Source organism: Schistocerca americana, chromosome 8 (genome assembly GCF_021461395.2).
Source record: "Schistocerca americana isolate TAMUIC-IGC-003095 chromosome 8, iqSchAmer2.1, whole genome shotgun sequence".
Taxonomy (NCBI): domain Eukaryota; kingdom Metazoa; phylum Arthropoda; class Insecta; order Orthoptera; family Acrididae; genus Schistocerca; species Schistocerca americana.
The window spans coordinates 368,225,616-368,251,829 of record NC_060126.1 but is presented as its reverse complement, the minus strand read 5'-3'; the positions used below and the strand labels follow the sequence as shown (position 1 = coordinate 368,251,829).

The window sequence follows — 26,214 nt, the reverse complement described above, 5'->3', positions numbered from 1 at the left end:
TGATTGACCTCTCCATAGCTGTTGTTAGGATACTTTAAATCACACTACAGGTTTGAGATTTAAAACTGCTAGACTTTTGTGATGAGTCCAGTTGAAGTCACATTTCCTGATTTTTATCCAGTCTGGAACATATTGTATATCTATTCCTATTTTGATATCTAGGTGTGCACATAAAAACCTGTTGTATGATGTGTTACCATCTGATCCAACTGTGTTGCCAATAAAATTTGATCAGACTCAGTGTCCTATTCATTATGCTTTTGCCTTGTACTTAGCTAGCCTCTCATCAGGTCAGTAGGTGATGTACAGGGTTATTACAAATGATTGAAGCGATTTCACAGCTCTACAATAACTTTATTATTTGAGATATTTTCACAATGCTTTGCACACACATACAAAAACTCAAAAAGTTTTTTTAGGCATTCACAAATGTTCAATATGTGCCCCTTTAGTGATTCGGCAGACGTCAAGCAGATAATCGAGTTCCTCCCACACTCGGCGCAGCATGTCCCCATCAATGAGTTCGAAAGCATCGTTGATGCGAGCTCGCAGTTCTGGCACGTTTCTTGGTAGAGGAGGTTTAAACATTGAATCTTTTACATAACCCCACAGAAAGAAATCGCATGGGGTTAAGTCGGGAGAGCGTGGAGGCCATGACATGAATTGCTGATCATGATCTCCACCACGACCGATCCATCGGTTTTCCAATCTCCTGTTTAAGAAATGCCGAACATCATGATGGAATTGCGGTGGAGTACCATCCTGTTGAAAGATGAAGTCGGCGCTGTCGGTCTCCAGTTGTGGCATGAGCCAATTTTCCAGCATGTCCAGATACACGTGTCCTGTAACATTTTCTTCTCAGAAGAAAAAGGGGCCGTAAACTTTAAACCGTGAGATTGCACAAAACACGTTAACTTTTGGTGAATTGCGAATTTGCTGCACGAATGCGTGAGGATTCTCTACCGCCCAGATTCGCACATTGTGTCTGTTCACTTCACCATTAAGAAAAAATGTTGCTTCATCACTGAAAACAAGTTTCGCACTGAACGCATCCTCTTCCCTGAGCTGTTGCAACCGCACCGAAAATTCAAAGCGTTTGACTTTGTCATTGGGTGTCAGGCCTTGTAGCAATTGTAAACGGTAAGGCTTCTGCTTTAGCCTTTTCCGTAAGATTTTCCAAACCGTCGGCTGTGGTACGTTTAGCTCCCTGCTTGCTTTATTCATCGACTTCCGCGGGCTACGCATGAAACTTGCCCACACGCGTTCAACCGTTTCTTCGCTCACTGCAGGCCGACCCGTTGATTTCCCCTTACAGAGGCATCCAGAAGCTTTAAACTGCGCATACAATCGCTGAATGGAGTTAGCAGTTGGTGGATCTTTGTTGAACTTCGTCCTGAAGTGTCGTTGCACTGTTATGACAGCGCTCTGGCGGCAGAAACCTGAAGTGCGGCTTCAGCCGAACAAAACTTTATGAGTTTTTCTATGTATCTGTAGTGTGTCGTGACCATATGTCAATGAATGGAGCTACAGTGAATTTATGAAATCGCTTCAGTCGTTTGTAATAGCCCTGTACATGTCTCACTCAGATGTTAATTTTTACCTTCATTTATGGATATCGCCTCTGCTATTAGACTGCTGTCACAGAGAAGCATAGAAGCAGATGTTTCACAAAGCAAACTAATCCTTAATTTGTAATATTATGTATAGTAGTTGAGTGAGTTTTTACTAGCCCAGTGTCATCCCATTGGCCTTGAACTACTGTACAGTTATTTCCTTGACAACAATAATGACCACTGTCAGTTTTAGGGATAGCTTGATTTTGTATTGTGATTTAGCATTCTCTTAGTGATTCAACATTTGAACATCATCCAGTCAAATTGGTGTTTAATTATTGTTACGTATACACTTTCATCCTTCACCATATGTCTTAGCATTCTTTGTACATAGAATAAAAAAGAATGTTCAGCGCTGGACTCTACCTATTTATTTATTTATTTAATTTGCTGTAGAACATTGTGGTTTGAAGTTACTATATGTGTCATAATTGCCAGTGTACATTTTCCATGTTTCGTACTGCATCATCTTACGGGATCTTTTTTTGTTGTAGAGATACCAATTTAAAATTAGATTTAAAATATCGAAATTGGTCAAGTGAATAAAAGTAGCCTAGCAGCATCTTGAAATGTTTTTGCTGCCAATGTTTTGAGTGGTATCTGACTCTGACACAAACCTGCAGCTGTTTATTTGTTGTTGCAGAGGAAGAAGAGGAAGTGTTTGATGAGACAGGTCCAACAAGCCAGAAAAGTGACATGGAAACTGTGATAAAAACATTAGCAGCTAAGTTGGAAGACTTGCAGACATGCAGCGAACTCATCACTAAACATGGAGGTGCCCTCCAGCGTTCCCTTTCTGAACTAGAGACACTAGATTCAACTCAAGATGTTTCAGCTAAACTAAAGTCTGTTAATGAGAGGGCAACACTTTTCCGGATAACATCCAATGCCATGATCAATGTAAGTTTTTTAAAAAAAAGCATAATGCGATAAAACAAATCAAATTTGAAAGACCCATTAATAATATGTGAAAAATGTAATTACTGTTATCTGAAAATCATTGTTCAGTTTATATATTTTCTCTTATAATATCCTTATAACTTTTCGGTACTTTCATTTAGGTTAGTGACCAACACTGTCACTTTCCTTTATGTCTGTGCATAATGAAGTTGTGTTTGACAGCTTACTGGCATTAGTTATGACTGCTTTAGCAGTTGGAAAATTCTAATTTGTTCTCGTATGCTGTGCATTCTGTTATCCGAGCTCTACCATTTTGATAAAAATGTGCAGGCTTCTATTCCTGTCAAGTGAATTTGTAAATCACATTTCAAAGGGATTGATTTCTCATCAGACTTACAAACTGTGTGAGTCAACCGCGAGATTTGACATACACCATTGACAGAATTAAGCACTCAGAAATTACAAATAATGAAATGGACAACTTTGAATGTCATTTTTCTCAAACATCACCAAAAGTTTCTGTGGAATTTCCCAGTACTATTGCCCTTGGCAACATGAGCAAGTTGTTCTTTTGTGTCTGACAACCAGGTATTTTATTGAAATCAGTGAGCTTTATGAACAATAAGAAGAACTGGAAATTCTATTATTTCTGTAGTTGCCACTTTTCATTGTAGGATGTTTTAGGAAAATTGAGTGTAGATCCAAAGTATGGTGTAGATATGTTGATATGCTTATGTGATCAACTACTACTCATATCAATGACACAGTATTTCTCCATCCTGCCTTCTAGTTTAGAATGGAGGCTGGGAAAAGATTATCTGTTACACCATTAAACAGCCCCCCCGTATGGACAACATAGTAATAAGCATTGCTGATGCAGAGAAACAACTGAAAGACCATCAAACAGACTCTTTTATGGATGACATAGTAATAAGGATCCCTGGCATAGAGAACCAACTGAAAGAGTCGGAAACAAATAAGTCACCAGCTCCATATGGAATCCCAGTTTGCTTTTTCAAAGAGTACCCTACAGCATTGGCCCCTTACGTAGCTTGCATCTATCGCACTTCTCTCACCCAGCACAAAGTCCCAAGTGACTGGAAAAAGTGCAGGTGACTCCTGTACATAAGAGGAGCAAAAGAACAGACCCATGAAATTACAGATCAGTATCCCTGACATTGGTTTGCTGCAGAGTCTTAGAACACATTCTCAGTTCAAGTATAATAAATTTTCTTCAGACTGAGGATCTTATGTTCATGAATCAGCATGGTTTTAGAAACCGTCACTCGCGTGAAACTCAGCTTGCTATTTTCTCACGTGACTACTGTGAACTATAAGTGATGGCAGCAGGCAGATTCTATATTTCTAAATTTCTGGTAAGCATTTGACATGGTGCATCTTGCAGGTGTGAGCATATGGAATAGGTTCATAGATATGGGAGTGGCTTTGGAGACTTCTTAAATTATGAAACCCAGTATGTTGTTTCCAACAGTGAGTATTCATCACGGACAAGGGTATCGTCAGGAGTACCTCATAGAAGTTTGATAGGACCACTGTTATTCTTTATATACATAAATCATCTGCCAGACAGGATAAGCAGCAGTCTGTGGTTATTTGCTGATGATGCTGTGGTGTATGGTAAGGTGTCGAAGTTGAGTGATTGTAGGACAATAGATGATAACTTAGACAAAGTTTCTAGTTGGTATTATGAATGCAGCTAGCTCTAGATGTAGAAAAATACAAGTTAATGCAGATAAATAAAAAAGACAAACCCATAATGTTGGGATTCAGCATTAGTAGGGTCCTGCTTGACACACTCACGTTGTTTAACTATCTGTGCATAACATTGCAAAGCAGTATGAAATGGAACAAGCTTATGAGGATTGTGGTAGGGAATGCAAATGGTTGAATTCAGTTTATTGGGAGAATTCTAGGATAGTGTGGTTCATCTGTAAAGGAGTGTTTGGGATTGTACCAGGTCAGATTAAAGGAATACATCAGAGTAATACAGAGGTGAGCTGTTAGATTTGTTACTGGTAGTTTCGAACAATATGCAGAGGTTACGGTTATGCTTCAGGAACTCAAATGGGAATCTCTGGAGGAAAGGCAACATTCTTTTCGAGGAACGCTATTCAGAAAATTTAGAGAACTGGCATTTGAAGCTGAATGCAGAATGATTCTACTGACTCCAACATATTTTGCGCTTAAGGACCATGGAGATAAGATACAAGAAATTAGGGTTCATACAGAGGCATTTAGACAGTCGCTTTTCCCTCTCTCTATTTGTGAGTGGAACATGAAAGGGAATGACAAGCAATGGTATGGAGTACTCTCTGCTATACACTGTATGGTGGACTGTGGAGTATCTATTTAGATGTAGATGTAGAGGTAGATGTCCGATTGTATTCTCTTTATGAAGAATGGAAAACATTTATGCCCTTAAGAAGAGAGGTAGGTTCGAAATCTTCTGTGGTGCTGGTGGTGGTGGTGGTGTTGCCACCATATTTTCCCCATACTTGGAACTGTCACTGTAGATTGCATTGGCTATACGATGATATCCTCACTTATGAGGCATCTCATTAGCAATTACATCAAAAACAGCAGGGGCCATGGCATTATCATGTGATGTCTTTGGGAAATAGTTCACTGGTGATCATTCTTTTTTTGAACCATTCATTTTACTCATTCACTGTTCATTTTTTATGTAACTGTGCTTGCTGCATGGATTTTAGATAATTTTTCCAGAAAAAACATCAAGTATATACAATTATTACTTCTGTATGGTAAATTCATTGAATTTCCACAGCTGAATGCATATTTAGAAACTATTGCATTAGTTGGCTGAAGTGACAGGGCCAGTGACCGTAAACCATATAGAGAGAGGTTGTAGCTGACTGAATGGAAGTACGGATTACAAAACTTGTTTACGACACAGCGCAAACCACCACAGCCATCATTCACTTTTGAGGCAAGCTCGTAATAGCAGTTGGTACAGTGTCTTAGTTTTCCATTTGTTTACAGAAAATATGTACTCATGTCTGCTTTAGTTATATGAAATAATTGAAAGTAAACTTTCATTTCCGAGTCGTATTTTATTAATATCTGTTATATTGTGCATGTGTAAATTAACTGTGCTACAAAGCGCCACACTAAAAGTGTGGAAAGTGAAGATTTGGAGAAATCGCGTCTTCCCACAAAAGGGGCAGAGAAATTCCATACTAAGATTAGAAACTTTGTATCGGCAACAAGGGCAACTAAGTAAATATGTTGAGAGATCATTGAAACTTCCTAAGTGAAACCTCCACAGTGTAGCATACATCATAGCTTTGAAGATCTTTATAGTCAAAAAACAAGAACAGTTTTTGATCAGTCACCAGTTGAAAGGGACGCCATGGGCCGTGTATGGAATCAGTCATCGGTTGTTTGACAAAGAGAACTTCTGAGCGACCGCAGACGAGAGCGAATAGAGTATGAAAATCAACAATTCATTAATTTCATATTAATGCACTTAAAATATAAATTTCACACACAGATATATTTGAAAATGAAAGACAATTGAAGTTCACTACTAGTTCAGTGCTGATAATTCCATGCATTTTGCAGTCATCTAACTTACTACAGAAAAGAGCAGGAAAAAGTTGTCCATGAAAGTCATACTGAATGAATTTTTAGTTAAATCATTAGCTTCTTTCAAAAAAATGTAAAATATTTGTACTTTTAGAGATGTGTGTCATTTGATTGAAAACATGAAAGAACTGTCTTGTGGATTATCTTTCTGTGTTTCAAGGGGGTCCATCATAGAAGGTGAATGGCAAAAGCCTTATATGTTCTGGAAAAGTTTATGTTCTGTGATGAAGTTGAATCACTTTTTTTACAAGTATGCGAGTCGAAGCATATCTGTGTGCCGCTTCAGAAGCGAGAAAACTGTATTTGGATTTCAAAATTCTTTCAAAACTTTGATGATTTATGAGATAGTTGACAGTGATATCTCATGTTTCGCTTTACAAAAACTGAAAAATCATTTACTGCTCCTGTCTCCTGTTCTCTCGCCTTATATGTTCTGAATCAAAAATTAAAACAGTCATTACACTGAATCATTAAGCAGAACCAATAGACGGGTTCAAGTAAGAATCGATCAAACCCCAAAAATTTTCATTCTTAAAGCTAATGCAGCAATACAGTGTTAATAAGTAGGTTGAAAGTAAAAAAAACGAAATGTTTCATTAAGAAACTACTTCTGAACATTTGAGATAAAAAAGTAAAAAAATTTATCACCATTAAACAATTTATTGCCACTCTACAATTTTTTTAAATGGAGAGTTACTGCTTGCCCTTTTCCCACTGAGGCAAAATCCCCCCCCCCCCCCCCCCCCCCCAAGGAAAAGTGTTCTAACCCAAGAAAGACGAGGTACAATGCAAATAGCAATACACAAATGGCAGGCGGACCATTGCATTCTGGCCTGTATGTTCATTAATTCAGACAGGGGGCTCAACTGTCAGGCTGTGTAGGCAACTGCTGTCATATTGGCACCCTAAGGGCAATCTGCAATAACTTGCGCTATTTGCCCATCAATTTCTGGCCAAAAAAACATGTCTGCATGCTAACACTTTTTTTTTATGTGGCGCTCCCCAGTGGTCCACATACATGAGTATGGGAATTGTGGAAGTAGACCGCTACGGTCGCAGGTTCGAATCCTGCCTCGGGCATGGATGTGTGTGTTGTCCTTAGGTTAGTTAGGTTTAATTAGTTCTAAGTTCTCTTCTGTCCTCAGAAGTTCAGTCGCATAGTGCTCAGAACCATTTGAACCAATTGTGGAAGTAAATGAAACTGTTCACTGGTTTTGTAAGATATACAACAGATAGAGGATGTTGGGGCGGGAGTGTAACTTGCTGCTCTTCAGGATGTAGTACAGAAGGTCAGGAAAAGATCTGGCTAGGTTAATGAGAGAGCATAAAGAGAGATAACAGAAAGGAGAGGCTTAGATTTTCATCTGACCGCTTTAAGTGTGACATGTTGCTTCATTTAGAAAAGGTGAGTCTCAGATGGGTGTAGATGTAGACAGGTCAAAACAAACTTTCAACAATAAAGTGGAAAGTAAGAATATAAGGAAGTCAATAAAGAGAAAAAGTTTTGTTCTTGATGCTAGATGCTTGATGAACCAGAAACATAATACCAAGTCATCACTTGTTTCAAACCAAGTGTGTATCTGTGTGACTGTCGATTTAGGATCACTTTAAAAGACTTCACCAATAAAAACACTGTGTCTGTATTGAGTGGACTGGGCAAGAGTATGGACAGAGAACTTGAACACAATGTAGAGCATGACCTGTTAAAGACTTCATCAGTATAGAGACATCCCAATGTTGAGTTTGTACCTGGTCGGAAATGCCATGACTAACCTCATGTTAACTCTTGTAGGAGGAGAGTTAATTTGGAGTCGGAATGGCTGCTTCTGTCAGGTGCAGAGTCACATGTTGGTGTGATTTCTGTTGAGTCTGTCAGAAGATGGGATTATACTGGGCATCATGGCCTTAACCTCAACCAGAAATGGCTATTAACAGAAAAATTAAGGTGGGGAGACACTGTCATTAGTCATAAGTAGCATCTCACTTTTGTAGAGCAGAAATGGAGAAAATATGGGTTACAACATTCATTAGGAATTGTCATAAATTTAAGAACATAGATATTCATAAATTTAGCCAAGAATAGCATATGGAAGTGTGTGCAGTAGAAGTGGCATTTCATAATAAATGTTTCATAATAGTAAATGTGTACTTGAGCACCTACAGGTAATTTTAATCTGCTCATAAATTACCTTGAAGCTCTGTTGGCTTATTCAGCAGTAAAAGACAAATAAGTAGTGGTTGCAGGTGATTTTATTGTGGATTTCCTTAAAAAAAATTGTAGTAAGAATTTACCGCAGTGAGTAACATCATCATTCAACTTGATTCCTGCTGTAAAGTTCACAATTAGGTTAGCTAGTTGCTCAAAATCAGTCTTTGACAATGTATTTATAGATCTAATGAAAAAAAATTGTATTACATAACCAGCAGTCAGTGGCCTCTCAGACTCTGATGTGAAACTCCTTCTGATAAATGTGAATGCTGGTCAGGATATAAAATCTGCTAAATCTAATTTACAGAGTGTGTCCAAGAACCCAGATATGTATTATTTTGGAAATTCTTTAAAGACATGACCTGGTGTGATTTATGCAGTACTCATGGCATGAATGAAATATACACAACCATTAATGAAGTCCTTACCGGATTTGAAAACTGCCTTTCCCCCAGAACTTTACTATATTACACTAAATTCTATAAAAAACCATGTATTAACTCAAGGAATAGAGGTATCTTGTGAGACAAAAAGGAAACTGTATCTGGAAGTCAGAAAAAGCTCTGGTGTTGATGCTATAGCTCATTACAAGGCTTACTGCAGAATATTGAAGATAGTAAAATAGACAACAATTCAAATGCATTGCATGAAACGGATAGTCACATCATATCACAAAATAAAGACAATATAGGATATGGTTTTCGAGGGGACTGGGAGGTCCAGAGATGAAGAGGAGCAGGTAGCATTAAGAGTAAGTGATACATTGGTAACATATGTATCCAGCATTGCAGAACTGTTTAACAAGCTTTTTATAACTCCTCCTGAAAAGATTGGGTTGCTAGGTTCGGTAGATGCTGCCATGGAACATCAAAAACAAATCATTACAAATAACTTCAGTACAATAACTGTAACCCTCACTACACCAGTAATATCCACCATAAAAATCTATAAAATCAAAAACTTATTGTGATTATGATAAAATATTACTAAGTTAATTGAAGATTGTGCTTCTGAGTTTAAACAATGGAAATTCCAGTTTGGAATATCAACAGGTTTGAGCTGCTGGAGGGGGCAATCCTGTGTGTGAGGTGTGCTTGCTTCTGTGAATGATTTTGTGTGTGTGTGTGTGTGTGTGTGTGTGTGTGTGTGTGTGTGTGTGTGAGAGTGAGTGAGAGAGAGAGAGAGAGAGAGAGAGAGAGAGAATATGTTTTGTTTTCTGAAGAAAGCTTTGCCTAAAAGCTAAATCATAACAATCTTTTCATTGTGCTTGTCTGCAACTCAATGTGTCATCATTACGGTGCGTCACAATTTTTCCAATTTTTCTGAGTTTAGTGACATATTATGTTGCATGTGTAACCAGTCATTTTCAGTGAAACATTTCCTGAATGGTTGAAATGTGCAGAAGTTTAAGCCATTAGTTAAGAAAGAATCTGAAGAAATAACATCAAATTTCTGTTCAATTTCACTTTTCGAAAATTTCAGAAAAGGTAATGCACCATCAGCATATTAACCATTTGACGACAAACAATATATTGTCAGTGTCACAGTTGGTTTTTTCTAAAGGGTTCTGATACTGAGAAGGCTATCAACACTTGCAACAATAATGCACTTAATTCATTAGGCAATAAATTACAGGCTGTTAGTGTATTTTGTGATCTGTCAAAGGCATTTGACTGTGTAACACACAGTGCACTTTTAAATAAATTGTAATGTTGCAGTACAGCAGCAAATGATACAAAATGGTTCAGTTCACATCTCTGATAGAAAGCAAAGGGTGTCAATAGGAAAGAGTCCTGTATTAAGCTATGGGCATCATCTAACTGGAATTATTTATGTATGGTGCCCAGAAGGTCCATCTTCAGCTCCTCCCTTCTTTTTGGATATATCAGTGATCTTCCATCAGTAACATAACCAGATGCCAAGTTTGTTTAGTTTTCAGATGATACAAACATTGCAATAAATAATGAATTATTGCAATAAACAATAAATTATAGAGGACTTTCCTTTTTTGCCAGTATACAGTCATTGGTTTGCTCTAATTCCCAAACATGTTTCAATGTTTCACCACAGTTGTGGTATCCTTAGTATTTTTTCCCCCCCCCCCTTTTATGTAAAAAAAAAAAACACACACACACACACAATAAAAGGAAAAAGCCCACTGAGGATGCCACAACTGTGGTGAATCATGTTTGGGTATTAGAGCAAAACAATAATTTTGTATTTGCAAAAGGGCAGATCATCTTTAGTTCATTATTATTTTTCTGCAAGCTTGGCAATAGATCTTAAAATTCCAATGTGATTGCAATAAATACCAAATCAAAGGATAGTCTGATAAATTTCCATGAAAGAAAGGAACTTTTTTGTTGTGCCTTCGCGGTTGATAAACTTGTTCGTTCCAAGGACCATATAAAGAATTTGTACATCGTACATGATACAGTTCATTTTGATACCTGTCTGAAGTGTGTGGTTTGTCAACTGCAGTTGAAAATGGAGAAAACAGTGTTTCATGCTATTATTAAACATTTTCAGTTGAAGGATTGGGCTGCCAAGCAAATCAAAACAGAAAACAGTGTGCGAGGTGGGTGCTGTGATTGCTAGCAGTCAACCAAATGTGCATCTAGCACAACATTTCAATACAATGTCTGGTGATGTGTAATCACAATACACAAGACTTTGTGCACCAATATGTGACTGTTGATAAAATCTGGATCCGTCATTACATACAAGAGTTAAAATGGCAGTCGAAACAGTTAATAGAAACTGGTGAAAATGCGCTGAAGATGGCAAAGACCATTTTGTTACCTGGTAAGATAATGCCCACTGTTTTTTTGGGTTCCCACGAAATAATCCTCATTAATTTCTTGGAAAAAGGAAGAACCGTAACTGGACCCCATTATGCTTCATTATTGGAACATTTGAAACTTGCGTTGGCTGCAAAATAACCAAGGTTGGCATGTGGAAAAGTGTTCTTTCAGCAGGACAATGCACAATCCCACACATCAGTGACAATAATGGCAAAAGTGCAAGAATTTTGCTGTGAATTGGTTCCTCATCAACCTTATGCACCAGACTTATACCCAAGTGACTTCTTCTTGCTCCCTAATGTGAAATTTTGGCTTGCTTGGAAAAATTCTCATCAAAAGAGAAAGTGATAGTTGCAGTCAACGAGTATTTGACAAAGTTTGACAGAACCTGTTTTACCCAATGAGATGGAAAAGCCGGAGGATTGCTGGACCAAGTGTCTATCCCTCAAAGGAGAATGTGTTGAGAAGTAAGGTGAGTTGTTTACATAACAAGCTGTTTTTACCAGACTTATCAAACTACCTTCATATAGTCATAAAAAGATCGGTTAATAAAATTTTCGTGCACATCAATAAATGGTACCTAGCAAGTTCTTTGTCATTCATCTTTGAAAAACACTATACACAGTTTAGAACTTGTAAGATGTCTCCTCCCATCCTGTCCCACCCATTGTATGCCTAAAATATGATGATAAGCATACAAGAGAGGTTGACAGTATTAAATTATTGGGATTTCAGTTTGTTAATAAGTTCAACTGGGAGGACTGTACCACAGAACTGCTGCCCCCCACCCCGTCCCCCCTCCTGGGGGCTCACCACTCATTGGTGAGTTCATGCTGGGCTACAGCAGGGCTCCAGCCTTTGCAGCATCTTTTCCCTTCTGTGGTGCATGTCAATCCTCTTGCTTTTTTTTCCCCCTTACTTGGGGAATATGTCTGAGATGTTTTTGGGAATGTGTTCAGCATTTTCAGTAGCCTGAAATTAGAGCAGTCTCTGCACCATTTTTTCATTCTTTTTTTTCTTTTTTTTTCTTTTTTTCTTTTGCCGTTCACCTTCTCCTGCCCTTCCTCCCCACTGGCATGTGAGGTTCCTCTTTTTCTTCTACCTCCCCGTCTGCTCATGAAGGCTGGTCCACGCATCTGACACGTAACAGGTGACTGGGTAATGCGTAATTCCCAGCCCCAGGTTGACAAGTAGGGTTCACTCGTACCCCCTGGTAAAGGCCAGGCCAAGGGAGGAGTGATTGCCTGAGCTGCAATCCTCCTAAATTGCCAATTGGTCCCTCTGTCAGGTGTTCAGGAGGTGTGACCTGAAGTTTGAACTATCACATAAAGTGGGTGCACCCACTCTGAGGGGGGGCCTCCAGTTGAAAGGAGCATGCCACTGGAGATGCTGGCAATCATGGGGGATTTTCCCCGCAATGAGCCAATCATCTTCCTAACAGTCTATGTCTACTAAACATAAATGGAATGAGGCTAACGATTAAAAGACCCTCCCAGCTGCACCACAGTTGCATGTGTTTTTACGTACTGAAGACAGTCAGTCCTTTGCTATGGTAAATCTGTTTATTATTCAGAAAGGTATTGGTGCAATTGCCAGCCCTGTGAAATCCTGCTCTCATTCACGCAATGGCACTTTGCTTTTGGAGAATACTTCTGATTCTTGAGCACAACTGCTTGTAGCTTCCTCCATGGCTATCCTATTCTTTTGGAGCCCATTGAATGCTGAATTCTTCACATGGCGTTATTTCCACTACACTGCTTGATGGTCTGACTGAGGGAGAAATCCAAGCTTACTTCTCTGGTCAGGGCGTCATTGCAGTCCATCCATCCATGAAAAAGGTATATGTACATCTGTTGTGCCCACACACACTCTTTGTCTCATGTTTGATAGTGTAGTGCTTCCATCAAAGATCAAAGAAGGTGATAACGTTATCACAGTCCGAACGTACATTCCAAACCCAATGCACTGCTACCAGTGTCATCATTACAATCACTCTCGAATGTCCTGTCGGCACCCGGTCAAAAGTGTAACCTGTGGTAGGGTTGCTCATGAGGGCATCTGTCCAGCTCCTGCTCTCCATTGTAACAATTGCAATGGTGACCATACAGCCTCCTCCTCAGATTGTCCTGTGTGTCTCAATGAATGGGCCATCCAAGAGATCAGGGTGAAGGAAAAAGTGCCTTACCCAGTCACTTGCTAGTTGTTGGCTAGTTGGAAACCATGCTTTCTACCATCCGGCACTTACAGTACCGTTCTTGCTACATCTTGCTCCATGAGAGACATGACCATGCACACATGCGAGACATGACCATGCACACATGCAGCCTCAAATTCACACCACAGTTGTAAAATCACCCATTGTCACGGTAGCATCCCCGTATCCATCTCCTCCAGCTGTGTAACAAGCCACCAAACCTTTGCCTCATGGGGTCTTGCCCTTGCTCCACACCAGTTGGCCAGAAGGAATATTCTCGTGAAGGCTTCCTACATCCCTCCAGCCAACGAATACCTGAGTCTTCCTCTGCCAACCGGAAAGGCTCCAAGAAATCAAGCAAAGGCAAACAGTCTTCTCATTTGCCGGCTCAGAGATCCTCTTCAATGGGGTCGCCATGTGATACCCTCACCCGCCTGATTTCCGTGTTGCTAGTGTGCACTGCCAACCATTATTTTGCCCTGGACTCTGTAGACTGACAGGGAGAATGCCAACACCTCTGTAGACTTCATGGAGCAGGATCCTCCAACTTCTGTGCCCTGTAGCAGAGTGTATCCAAAGGCTGGCACCTTGTCATTTTACCCTCACCCCCCACCCCCGTCCCTTTTCGTGTCATGACTCTCCTCCAATGGAACATTCAAGGCCTTAGATACAACAAGGAGGAATTATGACTGCTCTTAGAATCACAAAGTCTACTTGTTCCCTGCCTCCAGGAAACAAAATTGTGTCCTCAAGACCGTTTTGACCTCTCACATTTTTTTCTGGTCCACTTTGACTTTCTCCTGAGGATGGCATTGCATCTCATGGGGGAGTCCTGCTGCTCATCTGGAATGAAGATCGTAGTCAAACCATCCCCCTGACTACCCGGCTTCAAGCTGTTGCATTCCGCATTTTCCTTCCTCACAACCACTTAGACATAAAGTATTGATTGCACAAAAGAGAGCAGTGAGAATAATTAGTGGTGTTCACCCAAGGATGTCATGCAGGCACCTTTTCAAGGAGTTAGGTATTTTAATTGCACCATCAGAGTACATATATTCGCTAATTAAATTCGTTACAAATAATCGATCTCAATTTGTGAAGAACAGTGATGTTCATACATACAACACCAGAGGAGAAAATGACTTTTCCTATCCGTTGTAGAAGCTGTCAGTTGCTCAAAAAGGAGTACATTATTCAGCAACAAAAATCTTTGATCATTTGCCCAACAACAGAAAGTGTCTGGAAGGTAGCAGATCAAGTTTTAAATCTAGCTTAAAATCATTTCTTTTGGACAACTCCTTCTATTCCATGGACAAGTTTCTGTTTCAGAAATGGTAGAAAAAAAGTACCTCTAAATGTAGTTGCATGTGTAGAACTAAAAATTTCGGTAATATTAATATTAGCACTATTCAGTGTGTGTGTGTGATAGACACACAAACATACACACAAAATTCAAGCTTTCGCAATCAACGGTTGCTTCATCAGGAAAGAGGGAAGGAGAGGGAAAGATGAAAGGATGTGGGTTTTAAGGGAGAGGGTAAGGAGTCATTCCAATCCCGGGAGCGGAAAAACTTACCTTAGGGGGAAAAACGGACAGGTATACACTCGCACACACAACCATATCCAACCGCACGTACACAGACACAAGCAGACATTTGTAAAGGCAAAGAGTTTGGGCAGAGATGTCAGTCGAGGCGGAAGTAAAGAGGCAAAGATGTTGTTGAATGACATGTGAGGTATGAGCGGTGGCAACTTGAAATTAGCGGAGGTTGAGGCCTGGTGGGTAACGAGAAGAGAGGATATACTGAAGGGCAAGTTCCCATCTCCGGAGTTCTGACAGGTTGGTGTTAGTGGGAAGTATCCAGATAACCCGGATGGTGTAACACTGTGCCAAGATGTGCTGGCCATGCACCAAGGCATTTTTAGCCACAGGGTGATCCTCATTACCAACAAACACTGTCTGCCTGTGTCCATTCATGCGAATGGACAGTTTGTTGCTGGTCATTCCCACATAGAAAGCTTCACAGTGTAGGCAGGTCAGTTGGTAAATCATGTGGGTGCTTTCACACGTGGCTCTGCCTTTGATCGTGTACACCTTATTTACTCAGGCTTGTCTGATATTTGGCATTACCCCCAAAGGCCTCACACTTAAAGTTCCCATCTCTGGCTGTAACCCTTCCTTCCATCAGTCCCTATACCAGTTCCAAACTGAACAATCCATTGCCCTCACCCACCTAATCCTTCACCTACACATCAACTCAGCCAATGAACACACCCGTCAACTCCTATTCTTAATAAAAGTCCTCAATCTTTCCTCTCCCACATCCACACCGGCTGTTCAGAGCATCCTCCTACAGGCCAACCGCAAATTAGAACAGCATTCCACCCTCCAACTCAAAAAACTATCCAATCTCCTGGTTTCCCAACTCTGGAAAGGCAACTCACTCACCCTTCACAACCTTTCCAGCAAACCTCAACCTTCTCTCATTGCACACAGACCCAGTCTCTCCCATCTACTCAATCTCCCACTTCCAGCTCCATTCCCCCCAAAACCTCAAAATTCTAATCAATACAATCTGGAACCACAACACCCTAATTCAGTAGTTAACCTTTCCTCCAAACCTCTCTCCCAATCTGAAACCTCTGTCCTATCCAAAGGCCTCACCTTCAGCCCTACTCCCAGATTCAACCAAACAGCCCTCGTCAAAGATTTACTGTCCTACATTCGTACTCTCTGCTGGAAGTATCACTTTGCCACGAAGAAAAATGATCCTAATCCTACTCCTAATGATCCAACTCCCCAAGACACTATCCAAATTGAACCCTGCCTGGAACTGTTTTGTCCTCTGTCCCAGCGGGACCCACCTCCTCTTCCTCAAAATCACCCTCTCCAAACCTTCCAGGAATTTCTCACTTCCAGCCTTGCCTCTCAATCCTTCTTAAAAACCTTAATCCTACTCCCAACATCACCACAACTGAAGCCCAGGCTATCTGTGATCTGAAGGCTGACCCATCCATCGTCATTCTTCCGGCGGACAAGGGTTCCACGACCGTGGTACTTGATCGTCGGGAGTATGTGGCTGAGGGACTGCGTCAGCTTTCAGACAACACTGCATACAAAGTTTGCCAAGGTAATCCCATTCCTGATGTCCAGGTGGAGCTTCAAGAAATCCTCAGAACCTTAGGCCCCCTACAAAACCTTTCACCTGACTCCATCAACCTCCTGACCCCATCGACATCCCGCACCCATACCTTCTACCTTCTTCACAAACCCAAACATCTCGGCCGCCCCATTATAGCTGGTTACCAAGCCCCCACAGAACGTATCTCTGCCTATGTAGATCAACACCTTCAACCCATTACATGCAGTCTCCCATCCTTCATCAAAGACACCAACCACTTTCTCGAACGCCTGGAATCCTTACCCAGTCTGTTACCCCCGGAAACCATCCTTGTAACCATTGATGCCACTTCTTTATAAACAAATATTCCGCACATCCAGGGCCTCGCTGCGCTGGAGCACTTCCTTTCACGCCGATCACCTGCCACCCTACCTAAAACCTCTTTCCTCATTACCTTAGCCAGCTTTATCCTGACTCACAACTTCTTCACTTTGGAAGTCCAGACATACCAACAATTAAAGGGAACAGCCATGGGTACCTGGATGGCCCCCTCGTACGCCAACCTATTCATGGGTCGCTTAGAGGAAGCCTTCTTGGTTACTCAGGCCTGCCAACCCAAAGTTTGGTACAGATTTATTGATGACATCTTCATGATCTGGACTCACAGTGAAGAAGAAATCCAGAATTTCCTCTCAAACCTCAACTCCTTTGGTTCCATCAGATTCACCTGGTCCTACTCCAAATCCCATGCCACTTTCCTTGATGTTGACCTCCATCTGTCCAATGGCCAACTTCACACATCCGTCCACATCAAACCCACCAACAAGCAACACTACCTCCATTATGACAGCTGCCACCCATTCCACATCAAACGGTCCCTTCCCTACAGCCTAGGCCATCGTGGCAAACGAATCTGCTCCAGTCCTGAATCCCTGAACCATTACACCAACAACCTGAAAATTGCTTTTGCATCCCGCAACTACCCTCCTGACCTGGTACAGAAGCAAATTACCAGAGCCACTTCCTCATCCCCACAAACCCAGAACCTCCCACAGAAGAACCACAAAAGTGCCTCACTTGTGACAGGATACTTTCCGGGACTGGATCAGACTCTGAATGTGGCTCTCCAGCAGGGACACGACTTCCTCAAATCCTGCCCTGAAATGAGATCCATCCTTCATGAAATCCTCCCCACTCCACCAAGAGTGTCTTTCCGCCGTCAACCTAACCTTCGTAACCTCTTGGTTCATCCCTATGAAATCCCCAAACCACCTTCCCTACCCTCTGGCTCCTACCCTTGTAACTGCCCCCAGTGTAAAAGCTGTCCCATGCACTCTCCCACCACCACCTACTCCAATCCTGTAACCCGGAAGGTGTACACGATCAAAGGCAGAGCCACGTGTGAAAGCACCCACGTGATTTACCAACTGACCTGCCTACACTGTGAAGCTTTCTATGTGGGAATGACCAGCAACAAACTGTCCATTTGCATGAATGGACACAGGCAGACAGTGTTTGTTGGTAACGAGGATCACCCTGTGGCTAAAAATGCCTTGGTGCACGGCCAGCACATCTTGACACAGTGTTACACCATCCGGGTTATCTGGATACTATCCCACTAACACCAACCTGTCAGGACTCCGGGGATGGGAACTTAACCTTCAGAGTATCCTCTCTTCTCGTTATCCGCCAGGCCTCAACCTCCGCTAATTTCAAGTTGCCGCCGCTCATACCTCACCTGTCATTCAACAACATCTTTGCCTCTGTACTTCCGCCTCGACTGACATCTCTGCCCAAACTCTTTGCCTTTACAAATGTCTGCTTGTGTCTGTGTATGTGCGGATGGATATCTCTCTGTGTGTGTGTGTGTGTGTGTGTGTGTGTGTGTGTGTGTGTGTGCGCACGCGCGCACGAGTGTATACTTTTCCTTTTTCCCCCCTAAGGTAAGTCTTTCCGCTCCCGGGATTGGAATGACTCCTTACCCTCTTCATTAAAACCCACATCCTTTTGTCTTTCCCTCTCCTTCCCTCTTTCCTGACGAAGCAACCATTGGTTGCGAAAGCTTGAATTTTGTGTGTATGTTTGTGTTTGTTTGTGTGTCTATCGACATGCAAGCGCTTTCATTTGGCAAGTCACATCATCTTCGTTTTATATATATATAAAACAAAGATGATGTGACTTACCAAACGAAAGCGCTGGCAGGTCGATAGACACACAAACAAACACAAACATACACACAAAACTCCAGCCTTCGCAACCAATGGTTGCTTCGTCAGGAAAGAGGGAAGGAGAGGGAAAGACGAAAGGATGTGGGTTTTAAGGGAGAGGGTAAGGAGTCACTCCAATCCCGGGAGCGGAAAGACCCACCTTAGGGGGAAAAAAGGACAGGTATACACTCGCGCACGCACACACACACACACACACACACACACACACACACACACACAGACAGACACAAGCAGACAAAATGTCTGCCTGTCTGTGCATGCGCGGATGGATACGTGCGCGAGTGAGTGGTCCAACTAAAACATTCATATTTCTTTACATACTACACAAATATGTAATAAAAAATGGGGGTTTCTATTTTAAAAAATGCAGTTGATATCCGTTTGACCTATGGCAGCGCCATCTAGTGGGCCAACCATAGCGCCATCTGGTTTCCCCCTTCAAGTTAGACAAGTTTTGTTCTTTGTAGTTTTTTCATTTGATGCTTATTTCATGAGATATTTGGCCCGGTCACAATCAGTGGACCATCCTGTATATATATCTTTTAATCTGACTTGTTCCACATCATATCGATAAAATAATCTGGAAAATGATCTATGGAAAATGACATAACTAAAACTAAACTAAAAACTAAAAAAAACTTAACATCCCTCCGTCATTCGGTGTCACCGAGGTAGACTTCCTCCAACTTATTGGGCAACTCCTCACCCCTTTTTCTGCTCGGTGATTTTAATGTGCATCATCCCCTTTGGGGTTCTCCCAGAACCATCAGAGAGTTGCCCTCTCATTTACCTCAACATGGGAGCACCCACATTCCTTTCAGACTCCACGCACACCTGTTCCGTTTTGGACCTCTCCTGCTGTACTGCTTAACTTGACCATCATCTTGAGTGGTCCATTCTCTCTGTCATGTACTCGAGCAACCATTTGCTGCGTGCACTATCTGTTTGCTGACTTCTATCCCACCTATGTGCACGTAATCTCTCTGGTGACCTTTGACGAACAACATTTCCCCAGTTGTGATGATCAGTTAGAATACCTTACAAATTTTATGCTTACAGATGCATAATGCTCCATTCCTTGCACTTCATCTTTACTGCGCTGTGTCCCAGTCCCTTGGTGGACTGAAGTGTGCCGTGACACAATTCGTCTTCAGATACATGCTCTCTGCGTTTTTGATCATCATCCTACAATGACAAACTGCATTTGTTATAAACAGTTGTGTGCACAGTGTTGCTGCATTCTTCAGGATAGCAGAAAACCTAGCTGGTTTCATTCTTTTAACAGTTCCACGCCCTTTTCCATCATGTAGGGGAAACCTCCGACAGCTCTCTGGAACCAAGCCGCCCCCCCCCCCCCCCCCAATCCCAATTTCTGCCTTGACCATAGCAGATGATGTCATATTGGATCGTATTGCTATCTCCAACACCTTGGGCTGCTATTTCGCAGAGATTTTAAGCTCCACCCACTTTCACGCTCCACCCACTATCACTCTGCCTTCCTCCCTTGGAAATGAGTGGAGGAGGCTTGGACAATATCCTTCTCCTCTCAGAATAGTGAGTGCTACAATGCCATCATTAATAAGAGGGAGCTAGATCATGCTCTCACTTCATCCTGATCCACCGCCCCAGGGCTGGACGATGTTCACACTCAGATGGTGCAGAACCTTTGTCTTGCGGGAAAGCACTTTCTCCTTCATATGTGCAATTGCATCTGTGTCCGCCCCCGGTAGCTGAGTGGTCAGCGCTACAGAATGTCAATCCCAAGGGCCTGGGTTCGGTTCCCGGCTGGGTCGGAGATTTTCTCCGCTCAGGGACTGGGTGTTGTGTTGGCCTAATCATCATCATTTCATCCCCATTGACACGCGAGTCGCCAAGGTGGCGTCAAATCGAAAGACTTGCACCCGGCGAACGGTCTACCCGACGGGAGGCCCTAGTCACATGACATTTATTTATTTATCGCATCTGTGCAGGAAGCATGTTTTCCAGCCACTTGTGTGAAGCCACTGTCATACGCCTACCTAAGCCCAGTAAGGACCAATGCCTCCTTTCTAGTTATTGCCCCATTTCTCTCACCAGCTGCATTTGCAAGGTGATGGAATGTGTGATTCATGCCTGGCTGGTGTGGTGACTTGAGTCTCGTAATTTACTAACCACTGCGAAATGTGGATGTTGAGCACGCCATTCTGCAGTTGGCTATCTCGTCACTTTGTCATGGCTGGTTTTCTGCAGAAATACCAGCCTGCGACTGTGTTTTTCGAATTGGAGAAAGCCTATGTCACTGGAGGACTAGTATCCTCCGTACTCTCTGCTTGGCAGTCAGGGGACCGGAGGGGGGAGCGGCTTCTATGGCTGCATGCCCCGTTTCCTTCAGGAATTTTTAAAAAACCAAGTTTTCGAGGTATGTCTGGGTTCTGGCTTGTCAGGCACTTTATCCAGGAAAATGGTGTGCCTCAGGGTCCTGAGCGTCGTCCACTTTGCTATTGCCATTAAACCTACTGTGCCCTGTGTCACCCTGGGCATCTCCACATGCCTTTCTGTTGACGATTTTGCGATCTGTTGCAGTTCTCCATGGACTTGTCTCCTTGAGCAGTATTCTCAGAATTGTCTTGATTGTCTCTACTCGTGGTGCATTGACAATGGCTTTGGCTTTTCTATTGACAAAAACGTTTGTATGAATTTCTGGCGGCATGTTGTGTTTCTTATACCACCTTTACATCTTGGGCCTGTTGCTCTACCATTCATTGAAACTACCAAATTCCTGGGGCTCATGCTCGATAGAAAACTTTCTTCATCCTCCCGTGTGTCTTACCTGGCTTCGTGCTGCACCCGGTTCATCAATATCCTACATGTCCTCAGCAGTATTTCTTGGAGAGTGGATTGGATCACCCTCCTCCATTTGTACTGATCTCTTGTCTGTTCGAAAGAAGATTATGGATGTTTTATTTATGCATCTACACATCCGTCCATCTTATGCCGTCTCAGTACAATCCACCATCATGGCATCCGTTTGGCCACTAGCGCCTTTTATGCCATCATGGTTGAGAGTCTGTATGCAGAAGCTGCCGAACTACTGCTGTCACGCTGACATGATATTCTCCTCAGTGGATAAGCATGCCATTTGTCTGCTGAGCCTGGCCGCCCGTCCTATGCCGCCTCCTTCGGTGACTGCTTTGATCACCAGTATGGGGTGCACCCCTCTTCCCTGTTACCTCTTTGAGTTCGCTTTCGGCTGTTGCTCTGGCAGTTTAACTTCACGCTACCTGCCTCTTTCCTGATGGGTGTGAACCCTTCACCACCTTGGCTTCGTGCAGCGGCCCATATTCACCTTGGACTTCATTCGCTTTCTAAGGACACTGCTCCAGACTTGCTTTATCGCCAAAAGTTTCTTGACCTTTGCATGGAAGTTCTCGATAATACCTTTATTTATACTGCTGGCACCCGAACTGACTATGTTGTCGGGTGTGCCTTTGTCATTAGCACCAACGATTTTTGGTATCGGCTTCCGGAACACAGATCAGTATTTACAGCAGAGCTCTTTGCACTTTATCAGGTCATCCAGTACATCCGACAATGCAGGCTTTCAGTTGTCATTTTCTCCAATCCTCTCAGAGCTCTTCATAGCCTCTGTGTGCTGTACACTGTCCATTCCTTAGTGCAACAGTTCCAGGAGAGCTTTCACTTGCTCACTCTTGATGGAGCCACTGTGATGTTTATGGGCATCCATGGTCACATTGGTCTGACGGTAAACGAGGCTGCTGCTGCCAAGGCTGCAGTCGTCCTACCTCAGCCTGCTAGTTCTTCCATTCCCTCCGATGATATCTGTGTTGCTGCCTGTCAGCAGGTGGTGTCACTTTGGCGTCACCACTGGTCTTCCCTTCATGGGAACAAGCTCTGGGGAATTAAACCACTCCCAGCAGCTTGGTGGAGCTCCTATCGGTCCTCGTGCCTCAAGGAGATCATTTTAGCGAGGTTGCATGTTGGACACTGTATTTTTAGCTATCGCCATTTGTTAAGTGGTGATCTCCCACAGCTTTGCTCATTGTCCTCAACCTTTGATGGTTTGCCATTTTCTGACGGAATGCCCTTTATTTAACCACTTACATTCTAATTTATGTTTAGCATCTGAGTTATAGGCATTTTAGACAACAGTGCGTGGGCTGTCGACCACGTTTCACTTTTATCCGTCGTAGCGGTATGGTGAAGGACAGTCAATCTTTAGTTCAGGATCTCTGTTGTATCTATGGCTTCTTTTATGGACCTTTCTCCATGTCCCTGTTTTAGCTGTCTTGCCTTCTGTCGATTGGGCTTAATGTGCCATCACTTTTAACTCCTTTTTCATCTTCATGTTCTATGGTTCTGACATGGGCATTTATGACCTTATTTGTTTCTGCACCCTAAAACAAAACAAACAAACAGAACTGTATAATCAAGTAAACAAATCTTTTATTGCAATGCAGATGTTGTCGAACATAAGTGACATAATTATAAAATGCACTAGACTCTTGTTAATCTGGCCATTCCTGGCACATATGGGTGCCGGATTAGTGGAAGTGCCGGATTATGGAGGGTCTGAAATTTATTTTATTCATTTATTTTGTTTTTTATTTTTTTTGAAAATATAGGGAATATAGTGTACTGTACTTTACTAAACCAAAGGATACAATTATAAAACATAGAGAGTATACTTTATTAAATCCAAAGATACGTTAATTTTCAAAGAAAACTTAGTCCTTGAGTGTATACTGTGCATAATTATACAGTCGTATCACTCACTATGAAACATGACCCTAATTTTTAACTGTCGCAATGATGATATGCGACGGTGGCACGCTTTATCACGCAATCGCTTTACAAGCATTACATTGATACTGCATGCACCTTAAACTAAACTCCGTCTGAACAGGCCTTGGAAGGCCCAACGGTACCGACTGGCCACTGTGTCATCCTCAGCTCACAGGCGTCACTGGATGTGGATATGGATGGGCATGTGGTCAGCACACTGCTCTCCCGGCCGTATGCAGTTTACGAGACCAGAGCCGCTACTTCTTAATCATAAAGTAGCTCCTCAGTTTGCTTAACAAGGACTGGGTGCACCCCGCTTGTCAACAGTGCTCGGCAGATGGGATGGTCACCCATCCAAGTGCTAGCCCAGCCCGACAGTGCTTAACTTCAGTGATCTGACGGGAACCAGCGTTACCACTGTGGCAAGGCATTGGGACTGCATGTAACTGGTTGTTACATAATGTACTCCAGGAAGACCTCGCCAGCTTCAGCACCAGCAGTGTGAGAAATCATGCTCTCTCCTTTTGTGTGCTCTTCTTCATCACTTTCATCATTACTTTCTTGCATGCTTTTGATTATTTCTTCATCTGTTAAAGTTTGGTCCGTATCACAGTTTTCTTCATTCAGCCACTTTGTAACATTTTCATCATCAATTTCTTCTCCACCTGGAAGGTTGTGGAACATGTCAGTGTACAAAAAAATTGATAATTCTGAATTGACTGGCTCGTCACTGTCATTCACTACTGGATCCAACTCAGCATCAATGGATGGCCACAATTTTCTCCAGCTCTTCATTATGGTAGTGCCTCCACTTTATCCCATGTGTTGGCTGCTTGAAAAACATCACACATGTTGATTGCTTTCCACGCCTTCAGCATAATCTTGATAGTCATTTTCACTTTCATTCAGCAAGGAGATGAGAAGTGAATGCCGATTTTGATATTTAATTGATTCCAGAATTCCCTGGTCCATGGGCTGGATTAAGGCTGTCACATTGGGTGGGAGAAAGAGTGCTTGTATACCATTGGACTTTAGAGAAACATCTGAAGAATGACTGGGAACATTGTCAATTATAAGGACAGCTTTCGGTGGAAGCTTTTCTTCTCATTGCTGGTACAAATGTTTCATGGAACCACCAAGAGAATATTTGTCCATCCATTCACGCTTTCTTCTGAGCGCAATACTGCGCTGGTAGAATATTTATGTCAGTGTGTTGAAAACAACTTGGATCTTGGGATTTTCCAGTCACCATAAGTGGTAGTTTATGACTCCCATTTACATTACAACATGCCATTAATGTTACACACTGTTTCTGTTGCTTGTAACCACGAGCTTTCTTCTTGTTCTTGACAGCTAATGTTTTTGAAGGAAGCATCTTGTAAAAGAGTGCTGTTTCATCAGCATTATACAAGGCATCAGCAGTTAAATCATCTTCCTCAATTATCTTCCATACCTAGCTTACAAACTCATCAGCATCCTTATCATTAGCTGAGTGACTTTCCCCGGTGACTGTCAGCTGTCGAATGCCATGTCATTTTTTCCAGTTTGATAGCCAACCTTGGCTCGCTGCACACAAGTTACTATTGCCAATTTGTTTGTTAAATGCAGCTGCTTTTTCCTTTGTAATTGGGCCACTGACTGGAATTCCTGTACTGTGTTGTTGTATGAACCATCTATAAACAGCTGCGTCCAGTTCTTCATTCTCACTCATTCACATAACCTTCTGGTCGCCCAATTCACTATCCATTTGTGTTGAGTACTGTCGAAAAACATCATCTTTCTTTTTGATGTCACAAACAGTTGCCAACACTGAACTCAGCAGCAATGGCTTTCTGTGAAGAACCTTGATTTAACTTATCTAAAATTTCAAGTTTCTACTTGAGGTCTAGCGTAATGTGTTTCCTTTTAGAAGACATAATTCCAAACTGTAAAGAAAGCTGCAATTTTAAATACAGTATATAAAGCATTGTTTAACTAAGCATTGTTGTGCACGATAATTCATTGTGTACATGCTTTTGGATGTGCGCCGTATTACTGAGAGGCCAGACTACTGAGGGCTGGATTATCGAGAGTCTAGTGTTGGTAGCGTACTTATCTTACTTTCATTCTTTAACCCATATATGCCCAGAACTTTCTCTAACACAGAGTTGTATGATTTTCACATATGTCATTTATTAGTGACCACAGACAACAGCTGTAACAGAAATTTGTAGTGGTGAGTTCTCAAAGAAGGCTCTTTTCAGTAGGTTAACAATGACCCCAAGGGCACATAAGGTTATGTGCTACAAGAACAAGAATAATCAAAATAAAACACATTTGATGCTAATCTAAATAACTTTTTTGGAATTTGGGAAACACTGCAAAGCGTTTGTCATTTAAATTTACATTACATTTGCGGCATATTTTGACAGTTTAATTTTTACAAAGTACACATATTTTTCTGACTTGACCAGTGAGAATAATATGCTGACCTTGTTGCATCACAGCAGGGTGATTAGCGACCCCATGGATATAGAGATGGGTTAACGTCCTCTGGGGTCATTCCTTGGGGTAACTCATAAAGCAAAGCTAAAGTTCTCTTAGTCCAAAATCATGGAATACTTAAGCTGAAATACTAAACACCTTTTTCCAAAGCTGTTTCACAGAGGAAGACCACACTGCAGTTCTTTCTCTAACGAAAAAATGCCTGACATCAAAATAAGTGTCCAAGGAATAGAAGCAACTGAAATCACTCA

General features: G+C 42.0%; 1 protein-coding gene across 2 annotated transcripts in view; it reads left to right on the top strand.

Annotated features, from left to right (window-relative positions):
- The window catches only part of LOC124546024 (oxysterol-binding protein 1), a 299,394-nt gene that overhangs the window by 78,286 nt on the left and 194,894 nt on the right, over positions 1–26,214 (top strand). For both annotated transcript variants that reach the window (XM_047124997.1, XM_047124998.1), the window contains one exon: positions 2,257–2,513. In XM_047124997.1, coding sequence (XP_046980953.1) covers positions 2,257–2,513 — 257 coding nt within the window. The remainder of the gene's footprint in view (positions 1–2,256; positions 2,514–26,214) is intronic.